The sequence below is a fragment of the Monodon monoceros genome, unplaced genomic scaffold (genome assembly GCF_005190385.1).
Source record: "Monodon monoceros isolate NGI ecotype Baffin Bay Population unplaced genomic scaffold, NGI_Narwhal_1 Super_Scaffold_19, whole genome shotgun sequence".
Lineage (NCBI taxonomy): Eukaryota > Metazoa > Chordata > Mammalia > Artiodactyla > Monodontidae > Monodon > Monodon monoceros.
The window spans coordinates 85,698,165-85,711,658 of record NW_021703775.1 but is presented as its reverse complement, the minus strand read 5'-3'; the positions used below and the strand labels follow the sequence as shown (position 1 = coordinate 85,711,658).

The 13,494-nt window shown below is 46.9% G+C and overlaps 1 protein-coding gene across 1 annotated transcript in view; it reads left to right on the top strand.

Moving 5' to 3' along the window:
• Positions 1-2,736, top strand: part of DCDC2C (doublecortin domain containing 2C) — a 109,882-nt gene extending 107,146 nt beyond the window's left edge. Inside the window, 1 exon segment of the mRNA XM_029231639.1 lies at positions 2,608-2,736. Within this exon segment, the coding sequence (XP_029087472.1) occupies positions 2,608-2,736 (129 nt within the window).
• Positions 2,737-13,494: the final 10,758 nt, after the last annotated feature.

Genomic DNA, 13,494 nt, shown 5'->3' with positions numbered 1-13,494 from the left:
AGGAGTTCAGCTCTCTGGACAAGCCGCCTCTTCCTCCTGGCCCACTGCCTCACAGTGGGCACTGCTAATCCAGAGCAAATCCCCCACGACCCAGAGGCTGGCCAGGCAGGGAATTAGCACAGACCCATCTGAGGGGAAGACAATGTGGGAGCCACACGTGCAATTTCAGATTTTCTAGCCGCCACATTAAAAGACGTGAAATGAAACAGGTGCAATTAATTTTAATAATATGTATTATATTTAACCTCATAGACCAAAATATTCTCACTTTCATGTCCAATCAATATAAAATACGAGCGAGAAATTTGACTTCAAGTCCAGTGTGTATTTTACGTTTACAGCACATCTCAGTTTGGAGGAGCCACGTTTCAAGTGCCCAGTAGCGACGTGTGGCAGTGGCTGCCATGCTGGCAGTGTGGTGTTAAAACGGCCATCAAAGTCTTGCTCTTTTGAGGTGAGTGACTCGTGCCATCTTTGGATGTCAGTGACAGGATGCCTCAGTGTTGTGAAGGTTGAGCGGCTGAGCCAGCCTCTAACAGAGTGATGTATGGTGTAACCGTCTCCATCCTGGCAGTGCGCCTGTCAGAAAGGAGGTACCGTGCTTCCCTGGTGGCGCAGTGGTTGGGAGTCCACCTGTCGATGCGGGGGACGCGGGTTCGTGCCCTGGTCCGGGAGGATCCCACGTGCCACGGAGCGGCTGGGCCTGTGAGCCATGGCCACTGAGCCTGCGCGTCCGGAGCCTGTGCTCCGCAATGGGAGAGGCCACAGCAGTGAGAGGCCCGCGTACCGAAAAAAAAAAAAAAAAAAAAAAAGAGGAAGGAGGTACCATGATGGTTATGAGGAGGAGGGTGAGGGTTTTGCAAATAAGAAAATAGTCTGGGAGCGTGTTTATTGCTCACCAAAGTCATGCCTTTCAGAGATGGGGGAGTCTGGCCAAGGCTCATGCTTTCTTGGTCCCCGCCTACATCCTGCTGCCCTCTTCACCTGGGAAGTGAGAGGGAGGCCTGGATGACCCCTGACGTTCCTTGCAGCACTAGGACTGCACAGTGATAAGTGTTTACACCATCTTTGGCCCAAAGGCTGCACGAGCAAACATGCTGTTTGGCAGTAAGTCTTCCATGCTCACAACAGCTGGGAGTTTGGGATCTCTGCATTTCCATAGCTTCAGTGTTTGGCTGGAGGAATGATTAATGATAAAAGCAGAAAACAAATGGTCTGAAATCCAGATACCTCAGCCAAGTCTCAGATGGCTAGGTCCCAGTAGTTATAAATAATAAAATAATGACATCACTCTTCTCTGTGATCCAATATGGTGTGAAAGGAAAATAAATTGCTTATCATTTGCGAGTCCCAGCTATATTTTATGTTGTTTTATTTCTTCTCCATGTGTTTTTCTCAGTTGCTTCAACACGATGAGCCGTATTCCCGTCAGTTTTACCCCAGCATTCAGCCTAGAAAACGTTCTTCGCCTCACTTACCGATACGTTTAATTCACTTTTTCAATTGCTGCAAAAGCTCAGAACACAGTCGGGACTTAATGACCCTGATCCCCCCATGCTGGTGACAGAAGAGTGTGGGTGCCTTGGGGTTTAGGTACTGGGCCCCTGAGCCCTAACAATGGAAACTTTGAAAAGTAAGCCTGGTGATGACACGGCTTAGGTAGAGAAATGCAGTTTAATGCACTACATTTCGCCATTTACTTGAGTCTGGTTGAAATAGTTGATCAGACACAGGAGCTGTTGGTTTTAAAAAGGCCCTAATGTCCTATGGATTACTGAGTGCAAGGCTCAGCCACTCACCTATTCATTTGCACAACTGCATTCAATAAATCCACCAAGTGCCAGGCGTGGGGCAGGTCTGGGGGAATCAGACCCGAATCAGAAAGTGTTTTTGACTGTCATACAGAGTGAAGTAAGTCAGAAAGAGAAAAACAATTATCGTATGTTAACGCGTATATGTGGAATCTAGAAAAATGGTACAGATGAACCGGCTTGCAAGGCAGAAATAGAGACACAGATGTAGAGAACAAACGTATGGACACCAAGGGGGGGAGAGTGGCAGGGGGGAGGTGGTGGGATGAATTGGGAGATTGGGATTGACATATATACACTAGTATGTATAAAATGGATAACCAATAAGAACCTGCTGTATAAAAAAGAAATAAAATAAAATTCAAAATTTCAAAAAAAAAGTGTTTTTGTCTTTAAAGACTAATTTTTCTGTCGGTTGGAACGCACATCAACAAATACAGCTGCCCTTTGAACAATGAGGGGCTGGGGTGCCGATTCTCTGCTCAGTCAAAAAATGTGTATAACTTATAGTCACTGGCCGGTCTAAGTACCCGAGGTTCTGCACCCGTGGATGCAACCAGCTGCGGTTCCGATGCTGTAGACCCGTATGTATTCACTGTTGAAAAGAAGTCGCGTGTGGACGGACCCATGCCAATAAACCCATTTTGTTCAAGGGTCAACTGTGCATATTTTTGGAGCTGACAGCTAAGGTGGGTGGGAAATGTGTGTGGCACAGCTGCAGTGTTCCCTGCACGTGGACTCTTGTTACCTGCGCGTCAGCCGAGCCTCCCCTGCTCTCACCTCTTCTCTCCCTAAGATGCTGGAGGAGGAGCTGCGTGTCCACCCGAGACCCGGGCGGGGGCCCCTCCTCCTGGGCGCCTTCGCCACCGCTGTGCGTGTCACGGATGGAAAACACCCGGTCTCGGGCAGCTTTTCAAGGCAATGAGAGGACACGTTAAGGGTACAAAGGGGAGGTGACTTTTTGGGCTATAAGAACACCTTTCTGATATTTTTTATGAACCCCCAGTGTCCTCATCTTAACACCGGGGCACTTAAAGCGCCGGCCTCCCAGGCTTTGTGAGGATCGTGTGAGCCCGTCGGACAAGCACAGGCCCACGACCTGCGGCGGGCGGATGTCCATTTCCAGGATTCCCGTCACCCGTGGCGCCCACCAGCGCCTTGGTCCTTTGTTGGAGAACAAATACGCTTTGCGGGCATAGGGAGAACCCTGAGAAGTTCCCAAACTGGAGGCAACTTTCCCAACCTTTTTTTAGTGGGACCGCTGGTCTGATGGAAGATGCAGAGCATCAGAGAAGAATTTCTTCGGTAGAGGTAAAGATTGGTGATTCCTTCGTTGGTGAACTATTTTGAAATGAAACGCTCATCATTGTTCATGACACTCACTTTACCTGCCCTCTGGGCTCGATGGTCGGTCTTAAGATGCCTCAGACTAGGGCACTTTAGTGCAAGACTGTTTGCGTCTGGGACTTCCCTGCAGAATTTTGGATATTCTATTAAAGGGAAATCTGATGCTTCCCTTCCTCCTGCTAATTCTGCTCATTGATAAACTAGAGAAACTGGCTTCTGTAGGGACGCATTATCCTGAGACCTCTGACCAACTCTGGGCTCATGGTTTCAATTTTGTATTGGTTTTAAGGACGTACATGAAAACACATACATAAGAAAGACATAAATAATATGGAAATTACTAACATAAACTGTTGAAAATCTTCTGAGTTCAGCCTCCTTTGCCACTTCACACAACTCCCTGGTGTCAAACTGGGCAGCTGTTTTCAGAAGTGGGCCTCATTGCAAGTAAGGTGCACCTTTCCTCCTTGGGTTCCTCCAGAGAAACATGTATTTGGATGGTTTTGGTAACTGTGAGAAGTCTATTCATCTATTGGACCCCTATATGTTGGGTAATCACGTTCTTCACCCACCTTGTACCTGACCTTTAACTCACAAATACTTAAGTATGTATTTTGATTTGCGTTTGCTTGATGACGAATCTTTCACTGAGCTGGAAAACAGCAATGGTAGGTAATAGAGAATCAGTTCCATGTTCTGGTTACAGATCCTAGACCACGGCCATAATTAGTCTTACTGTTTTTAGAGTGATTGTGCTGATTCGATGGTGCCTATAAATTCACCTAAGGGCTGCGAGAAACTACAGCTAATGGCGTTGAAAGAGATTAGTAAACTGAAGGAGAAGGTGCAACAGGATTAGTCTAATAACTGCGCAGCTAAATTAAGAAACGTCCTTTCTTAACCACACTCCTTCTGTCATTTTCACCAAATGAGGCAAGAATAAGGAAGCCGGATGCCGAGGTTCTTAGAATTAACAGGTTCAAGAAGGAGCAATGCAGGTCCCGCCTAGTGTGAGAAACTGGGATGGGATTTGTTTCTCAGAGATTTGGGATTAATCGCTGAGTCCTCGCTGGCCCCGGGATACGCCCTGTGCTTTGCTCCCTCTCCGCCGTTGCTCCTGCCGTTCTCTCTGTTGGGAAGATCCTTTCCCCCTTCCTTTGATCGAAACCCACGTACCTTCTGGGGACTCTTGTTTGTGCTCCGCGGGTCTTCACAGAGCCTGTCTGACCAGGAGTGCGAACATCTCCCCCTGCCCCCGAAGTCTTTCTCTCTTATTTCCACCCTGCCCGGTGGAGACAGGCTTAGAGCTGGTGTGAAGATGAGCGTCCTTGGCAGGAGGTATGAGTCACTTGCTCCTTGAGTGACCCCTCGCGGTGCTCCCACAAAGGAAGAGCCCTCAAGGTGCGTCCACTCCCATCACGCCCCCCTTTCCACAGTCCTCCTTATCTATCAGAGTCACTAGGACAGAAGGGGTCACCCATCCACCAGAACCCTATGACCTGACGATTGGTAGCTGATTCTGTTTCTGAAGTCCTTCTGAGTTCTTCTGTTTCTAGACTAAATGAAAGGTGATTATGGAATAAAGAAATGGCAAGAAATCAAGGGAAATTCCTTTTTCTACCATCATGCTAGCCAGATAGTCTTAGAATAATTGTTCCCATTTGGTGGGATGTAAACTCCGCAACCTTGTGACAGGTTCACGTGGGGTAAATTTCACCAGAATTTTATACTTAGAGACCGACCTGCCACTGTTGTTTGTTTTTAGCAAAGATTACAATCACATATATCTCACCTCAGGACTTTGCCCGTAGGATCTTATTATTTTTGAAGCATGTTGAGTATAAATATTTTAAACTCAATTGTAGATAATATCCTGGAAGGAGAAAGTATTTCTTCATTAAATGGCCCTAAAATGACTAATGATCACATGGAGGGAAATCTATCACCTAAAAAAAGCTCTAAGGCTATTTTGGAAAGATATGTAAAAAATTAAGATGTAGAAACATAAGAGGTATAATAAGATGACATTAATGAAACATTTTTAAAAATCTTGGATTTTTATCTTGTTTTGAAGCCTCATAGCCTGTTTTCCTGGGATGCAGAGCACGCAGTAGGAAATAAATAAGGTACAAATAGATATATTTGGAAGGATGAAGAATTAGAGATGGTAATCTACAGTTTTCTAATAATTTCCATAGACTTTTAGAATTGAAATTACATACGCAGGAAGTAACTCATAGTAAATATTCCTTCTTTTCCTGTTTAAAGTAAGAAAGTGGGTTTGGGATCTGTTTTTGAGCCCAGGGAAAATTTAGCATTGACTGAAAATGGGAATACAGAAAACCGGGTATCATCAGGAGCAGACTATTAAGTAAAATCATGGATAAGTTGATGCAAAATGAGACGGAATCAGAGGAAACGGCATTGTTGGGCAGGAAGTAGCCAATCTCTATTACTAGTTGGACCACCTAGGGAACAACGTTAAAAACTGGGGAGGGGAAATAGAAACCAACAAGGACCTACTGTATAGCCCAGGGAAATATACTCAATATTTTGCAATAACCTATAAGGAAAAGAATCTGAAAAAAATTGTGTAACTGAATCACTTTGCTGTATACCTGAAACTAACACAATATTGTAAATCAACTATACTCCAATAAAAAATAAATTAATTTAAAAAACTGGGGAGGAGAAAACCTGCCTCAGAGAGCAGTGTTGTGACGGTGCAGAGATGCCCTGGGAGCCTGGCTAGATCACCACACCGCAAACCCCAGGGCTGGGTGGTGACTGCGCCCTGGGGATCCCAGGTGCCACCCGCTGCTGGACGAAAAAGTTCCAGGTGACTCGGCTCCAGGGGCCGAGCTGGCTAGAGGAGATGTTGCTTCCCTCATTCTGCAGCTCCAGGAGATGCTCAGACAGTGAACAGGGCCCTCAGGTTCACACAGCCCTGGGAAAGCCACTTCTAGCTCTGCCTTGTGCACGTCCTCCGGGGCCTTTGCCTGTACAGAGACATCACGCTGGCCTGCTGTCCTCGGGCCCAGTGGGGTGAAAGTGGTGGGTGAGGCTCTGTACTGGCAGTTATGGGTTCCCAGAAGAGGCTGCTTTTGTGGCTGAGAGGAGAGGGGGGCAGGACAAGCTGTGTGCATTCAGTGACTTGCTGTCATTGTCTGACACGTCCTCGTGGAAGGTCGGGGACAGTCGCAAGTCAGTCTTCTGGAGCCCAAGTCCCTTTGTGCCTGTCGTGTCCTGTTCAACCCACAGGGGAAGGACCTGGCAGGCCTGTGGTCCAGGCTCTGTGCATCTTCCTGAAGAGCTGGTTGTTGGCACCTGCTGTAGCCCGGCCATTTGCCTGGGGTGACAGAGTGCAGTGGTGACAGCCACTTAGATCCCGTTCAGATAAGCCTCGATTTGGTGGAGTCAGAGCCACCCTGGCGTGGCGAGCCCCCAGCCCTCCCCTGGGCTGACAGCTGGTGTGGCAGCTAGTGTAGTGGGGGCTCCAGCCCCAGGTTTTACCTGGACCCACCTGAGAACCAGCCGCAGTCACGCTGGCCCCCTGTCCCCACTCTGGTCCACGTGCTACCCTTCCTGGATGTGATTTCTGGAGTCGCCTCCTTCCCCGAGCTGAGACAGCACGTCACCTGCTTCCGAGTCCCATCCCCTGCCTTGCCTCTCTCATGGCCCTTACCTGTGGGATGTTCAGGAGTTAAAAGGCTGTATGTGAGCAAGTTGAGGTAATTTGGGGCCCCAAACACCAGCATCAATGCCTGAACTCTATTCCTGAGGGGGCCTGGTATTCATCATCCTTTTAATTAAAGCCCCTACCCAGAAATCTGGAGAGTATTCTATAGCTCTGGGGCCTTCAGTTGCAAACAAGCTATGCACAGTATATCAGGAGGGTGTTTTATTTTTTAAAAAAAAGGCAAATCCTCCAACATTTCATGTGTAACTTATAAGTAGGCTAAACTACCCAAGTCCCATAGTGTCCCCTAATTTCTCATCACCCACAAAGAGCATTCTCTTGGCTGAAGAATATTCTCATCCTGGGAGTGCATCTCTGTGTCCCTGCAGGCTTTGACCTCTGCTGATGGGCAGGTTCTACTGCGTCTTGCTGCCCCTAGAACTGGCTTGTCCTCCAGGCTGGAACTTAGGGGAGGCTGTCCCCGTTTTATTGCAAGCAGGGCTGGAAGGACAGCGGGACGGTCGTGAGGCAGGTCCTTTTGTGTAGAGGGTCCCGGCCCCACGCAAGTAGCCAGGTGGAGACCACCTCTGGGAGGGATGGGGGACACATCTAGGGCATGAAGGCCTGGAAGGTCCTTTATTGCTTTTACTTCTTGTCACATACGTTTTAAGAAGTAGTTTGTTCGGTGACTGCTACATGGTCCTCTACGAAGCAGCCACTAACAAACGTTGTGCTTGGGTTTTAGGGCGAAGGTTGTACTTAAATGCTTGCTGGGAGGGTGTGGCAGCACGTCTGCATTAGTGGGTATTTGCACGCACATGCACGCGCACAGTGTGGTACTCTCACCATCAGAACAGATCTTTCTCTGGACTGATTAGCGGTTTTAAACAAGGGCAGTGGTTCCAGAGTGGGCGGGCTTCAATAGGCAATATTTTATTGCTGAAGAACCAACTCTGGCCTAAACCTGCCCTAAAAGTCAAGGAAACTACAGCGAACACCTTTAGTTAATGACTTAAAAGGACCCCAAAAGACTATGGTAGGACATAGCTTCCTCACACCCACCCTGTACCTTGCCCCACGTGGCATTTATAATAACGCCATGAGAATATAACGCTAAGGAAGGTCACAAATGGATTAAAGTAAAACACTAGTTCCTGTCTCACGTTCAGGGTCCGGAAGGGGGTGCATTTGAGAAGAGGTTCGTTACAGATAGTGTACAAGGCCCCTTGGATGGGGTCTCTCATAGGTTTGTTGAATGAATATTACATGCGAGGAGATGTGCATCACTGAGCTACAGACCTGATTCTTTTGAGAAATGCGTAGAAATTATTATCCAGGAGCTGCCATAGAAAACCATGTGGGTTATATTATTACAATGAATAAGCGAAGTGTAAACACAGTGAAGGGTCATGTCATCCTCTGTGCCCTTAATAGACCTTGACCTCTGGATTCTCAAGGTTGACGCTCCTGCTGAAAGAAGCTGACTGCAGTGAGGGGTTCAAACACAGTTTTACACCCTGTCTGACTCAGTTCGGCCACCAGTGGGAGAGGTCTGCTGTGTACACACCACGTGCTGCTTACTCGCGACCTGGGAGTGGAGCAGAATGGCTAGCTTTTTACATAAAGAGTTGGAAATTCTAGAAGTTGTTACTTGAGTTCTCCCCAATATTGTATTTCTTCAACATAAGACTATCCTTAGATACAGCTTGCAGCGACTACTTCTGCAGTATAACTGGTAGAGGTCCCCTCATCCTTTCTCAGAGTCATTTAATTAATAAAGAAAGCACCCAGAGCTTTCTGTGCATTAATTTTGTATTTTGCAACTTTAGCGAATTCATTGATGACCTCTTGTAGTTTTCTGGTAGCATCTTTAGGATTCTCTATGTATAGTATCATGTCATCTACAAACAGTGACAGTTTTACTTCTTTTCCAATTTAGATTCCTTCTATTTCTTTTTCTTCTCTGATTGCTGTGGCTAGGACTTCCAAAACTATGTTGAATAAAAGTGGTGAGAGTGGACATCCTTGTCTTGTTCCTGATCTTAGAGGAAATGCTTTCAGTTTCTCACCATTGAGCATGATGTTGACTGTGGGTTTGTCATGTATGGCCTTTATTATGTTGAAGTAGGGTCCCTCTCTGCCCACTTTCTGGAGAACTTTTTTTTTTTTTTATCATAAAGGGGTGTTGAATTTTGTCAAAAGCTTTTTCTGCATCTATTGAGATGACGATATGGTTTTTATCCTTCAGTTTGTTAGTGTGGTGCATCACACTGAGTGCTTTGCAGATGTTTTGAAGAATCCTTGCACCCTTGGGATAAACCCCACTTGATCACGGTGCGTGACCCTTTTACCGTGCTGCTGGATTTGGTTCGCTAGTATTTTGTAGAGGGTGGGTAAGACTTACAGCCTGAAGCGGGATGGCTGCGGTGTGCTCGGCTGATCAGGGATAACTCCAGCTCCCTTGTCGTTTATATTTGCCATCTCCTTTCAAACTGAAGTATCTGAAGGCCCTGTTGATGTTGAGGTTAAGACTCCCCTCTCTGTCTGTCAGAACTTGTCTGCAGGCTGCCTGCACAGAGCTCCCAGCCACAAAGCCTGAAGTTCAGTTAATCTTAATAGAGCTTTAAGTTCTTTGATCAGAGCCATTACTGTTGGAATTTAGGATATAGTGTCATTATTTCAGTGAGGTTTTTAGCGCAAGTGCTTCACACTGTTTGCATCAGGCAGAGAGAAAGCCGTGTGGGACTTACTGGCTTTCTTAGAAAAAAGGAAGATAAATGAAATTCCTGAGGACCAGAAGGCCTGGGGACTCTGTCCTCCTGCAAGGCCAGCCTGGGAAGACAAAAACCACTGCAACCAGCACGCGCGTCCCTCACAGGCCCTTGAGGAGACACAGATACTAATGAAATCAGTGAGGAGGAAAGATAAATAAAACAGCCCCCCATTACCGAGAGATGCCGTGAAGAAGCAGAGAAGAGCTGAAAGGGATCTCACAGGTGCGTCTCACCCCAGAGCATCAGGGGTCACTCTTGAGAGGTGGCGGGCTGCAGCGGAGCCCGTCAGACTCCCGGTGGCACGGTGACACGTCACCTCGGAGGCTCAGGCACAGGCCTGACTTTAGTGATAGCCCTGTTGGCGTGTGGTTAGGGAGAGAAGCAGCCTTTCATGTTGCTAGTAAGATCTGGGATCCAGTCCAAACAGAGCCAATATTATAGATTCAGGAAAAAGGATTTTGTTCAAGAAAGAGACTCTGGCCCAGCCCAGAGGCAGTGCCTGGGTTTTACTTAAAATGCCACAATTCTACGGGGGTTTGCTTGCTGAGAGACCACGGTGCACTGTCGCCTGGTTCTCTGAGAGCGTGAACGTGGCTCGTCCTGAGGGGCCGCGAGTGTGGAACTGCATCGGAGTCCATGACTTAGTGGGAAAGGAAAGGACAGCAGCACAATATTGACTTCATGTTTACATGATGCTATCTCTGTCTGTGTCGGGTTAGATAAACTATATCATTAAAATGAACTGCGTCTCTTACGCTCTACTTTCCGAAATGTGGCTCCTAGGACATTTAGGATTGTACCTGTGGCTCACGGGGTGTTTCTACTGCTGGCAGCGCTCCAGGGACACTTGCTTATTTGGATCGAACTCAGAGGCTATGGAGGAGGCTGTCCTGGAGGCTCTCCCTCCTCCTTCCCTTCCTTCCATCCTCCTTCCCTCTCTTTCTCTCTCTCTCTCCCACCTCTACCCTCCCTCACTTTTTTCTCTTCTCCCCCCTGTTTTCCTAGGATCACCCTGGTTCCTAACCCTGGCTAAGTGGACAGAATTTAATAAATGTGGTCGTTTATAAATCTCAGCATTTCCCAGCAAGGGTGTTGCTGGGAGGGCCTTCTCAGCCCTGGGGTTCAGCCTGGTCTGACGGGAGAGTCACCAAGGCTGTTGCGGGGCTGGGAGGGGGGTGACCAGAGGGAGACCCCCCGTCCTCACTGTCCACTTACCCCCCTGATTCACGGATTGTGTGCTCTCACTGAACCCCACATCAGACTTCCTTGTCGCATACCCATTACAGAAGTTGTAGGAACTTCAAGGCAAAAATGAGAGTGTTAGCTGCGTGCCTGAGTTTCCTGGACCAGCTGTTAGCATTTTGCTTTAGAATTCAAGGTCAAAGAAAACAAAACACGAGCAGAAAGAATTGTGATTGAATGGGGAGGTGGGTGTTCCTCTGCTGATCAGTTGACTTTATTTTGTGTATCAAACTTTCTGAAGTTTACCCAGCCTTTCAGTTGGGGTTTCGATATTCTGGACTCCCCAAAGCTGCGTGAGAGTAGGGCTTTGGGTCCAGGACTTACTGGTCCAGAAAACGGTAAACTCCTTATAGGCAAAGAGAATATACTTTCCCAGTGATGTTTGCAGCTCTTAGCAACATTCCTGGTGTACACTAGGTGCTGGGTAAATGTTGGCTGAAAGGAAGCTGTAGTTAAGATCTGAGTAGTCATTATAGTAGCGCACACACGTAGGTCTCTTTTAGTGTAAACTTCTCTAAAAGAGTCAGGGGTGACATGCTATGGTTGAGGGACACCGTTTAAACGGCCACACATAGAAGCCGGCAGATTTGCATGTGATATTCGATGTGATGCCTTTGTAACTTTTCTTACCAGTTTTATCTGAACATATGCCCCCAGCAGAGGAACGACTGAAAATAGGCTTTTACCTCCTCATCATACTGCAGAGCACAGGCATGAGATCCCAGGGGCCATCAGTAAGCAAGATGGATCGGGGAAGTGAACCATGAGATGAAAATGGAAACCCGGAGCCTCTTCTCACAGTGGGAATTTGCTATTTAATGTAAACACCTAGATCCCAAAGCAAGGGGCAAGCCCTAGTAAGCAGATTCCACCTCTGAGCATGCCAGCTTTGGGAAAGCAACCCCTGGAAGGCGGCTTAATGTGGGCGAGCGAGTCACTGCTCTGCCCGGGGAGCCCTGGGCCCTCTCCGCCTGTTCCCCCGGCGGCCCGCCAGAAACACCCGCTCGCTGCGCCGTGACCCCGCACGTTGGCGGCAGTGACCTGCCCCCCTTGCCTTCCGGAGCCCCATTCCTCATAGGCCATCGGCCCAATTACATTTTCCAAAATATAAATGAGTTTCCATTCTTTTCACTCAATACCACGGCTATTTTCAAATGGAGGAAGTTCTTGCAAAGGTCATGACCTCCCCGGTAGACTGTGTGACCTTTGGCTTTCTGCTGTCATTCCAATGTTAAGACCCCGTGGGAGTTCAGTGCCCTTTAAAGCACAGTGACTTTCTAATCCCTAGAGAACGCTTGGCTCCTTTCTTTCCCTTTTCTTTTCCCCTTCCTTTCAGGCAGGATCACAGTATTGTAAGGGATGCTGTGCTTTCAGAGTATCATTCTCTTTTTCTCCACATGAACTGATTTTGTTTTTCTTTCATTCCTTAGATTGGTGTTCCATCTGCCAAAGACATTTCTTAAAAGCGTTAAGGTGCATCTGTGGAGTGTTAACTTTTGAAAATGCTTTGCCTTCTGGAACGCCCTTTCCTGCTCGATCGATAGGACGACCTTGGCGCAGGGGCTTGGAATAGTTATTTCTTTGGGGTCTTTGTAGAGAGTCCATCCCGTTACATGAGCACTTTGAAATTCAGTGTCATAGTTTACTCTCATGACATGAGGTCCGTCCTGAGTTTCAAGATGCATCAGGACAGTGGATGCCAGCTCATGATTTTTATAAGCATTTCTAAATTGTAGCTGAAAGAAAAATTTGATACTAAAACATATTTTAACTTACTTTTTACCAATTACATTGGGATTGTGGTAGAACCTGGATGATAATTGTAGGGTTGGTACTGAATTACTTTTTTCTTTGGTCTGATTTTCCTGATATATATTATGCTGGTAATTCCTTGTTTGTGAACGAGGGGGAAATACTTTTTTCTCCATCATTTCTCAGAGAGCTGTTTTCCAGTCTGGTCAAGTGAATTAATGAGGGTCTGACCTCCATCAAGTCTGAATTTATGTGCACTCAAATGTGAAGATGCTGGAAAAAGACACAACAGCAAATCCGCATGCCAAGGCATGCCAGAAACCCTGGGGCTTGGTTTATTACTTCTAAAAAAGATAGATCGGGACTCTGAAAGTTAATCGTGTACAAACAGAGCATGATGCTAAATTCCCCTTTCTCTGCTTTTCCTGACTCAGCGGTTCCCAAAATCATGGGTCACAAATAGATTTTAGGTTGATTTCATTTGTATCTCTGCTTCCATCAAATTAAAATGTGGCACCTTCAGTGCCGACGTTTCATCCTCTTTGGGGACCGAATCATGCACTGTCATCAGGGTCTCAGCTGAGAGCCAAAGGGCAGGAAGTTCCTATAAAGCGTGGTGTAGATGAAGGGTGAAGTGGTTTAACACTGGGAATTATTTTGTAATCCAATCATTCTGGTTATTGGAAGGGTGGATCAAAAATGTGCCCGTGAAACGAGCCCCTTCTTAATATCTAAGCATTAAAACAACAGTTGAAAAGTCAGTTAAAAAACCTGTTATATACTTTAATTTCCTGTTTGAAATGGTGTGAAAAATAAATCAGTCGGTGGTTGGCGTGGGTGCAGCCTGCAGGCGGGGTGCATGGTTATGAACTTGGTACATGGGTGTGAA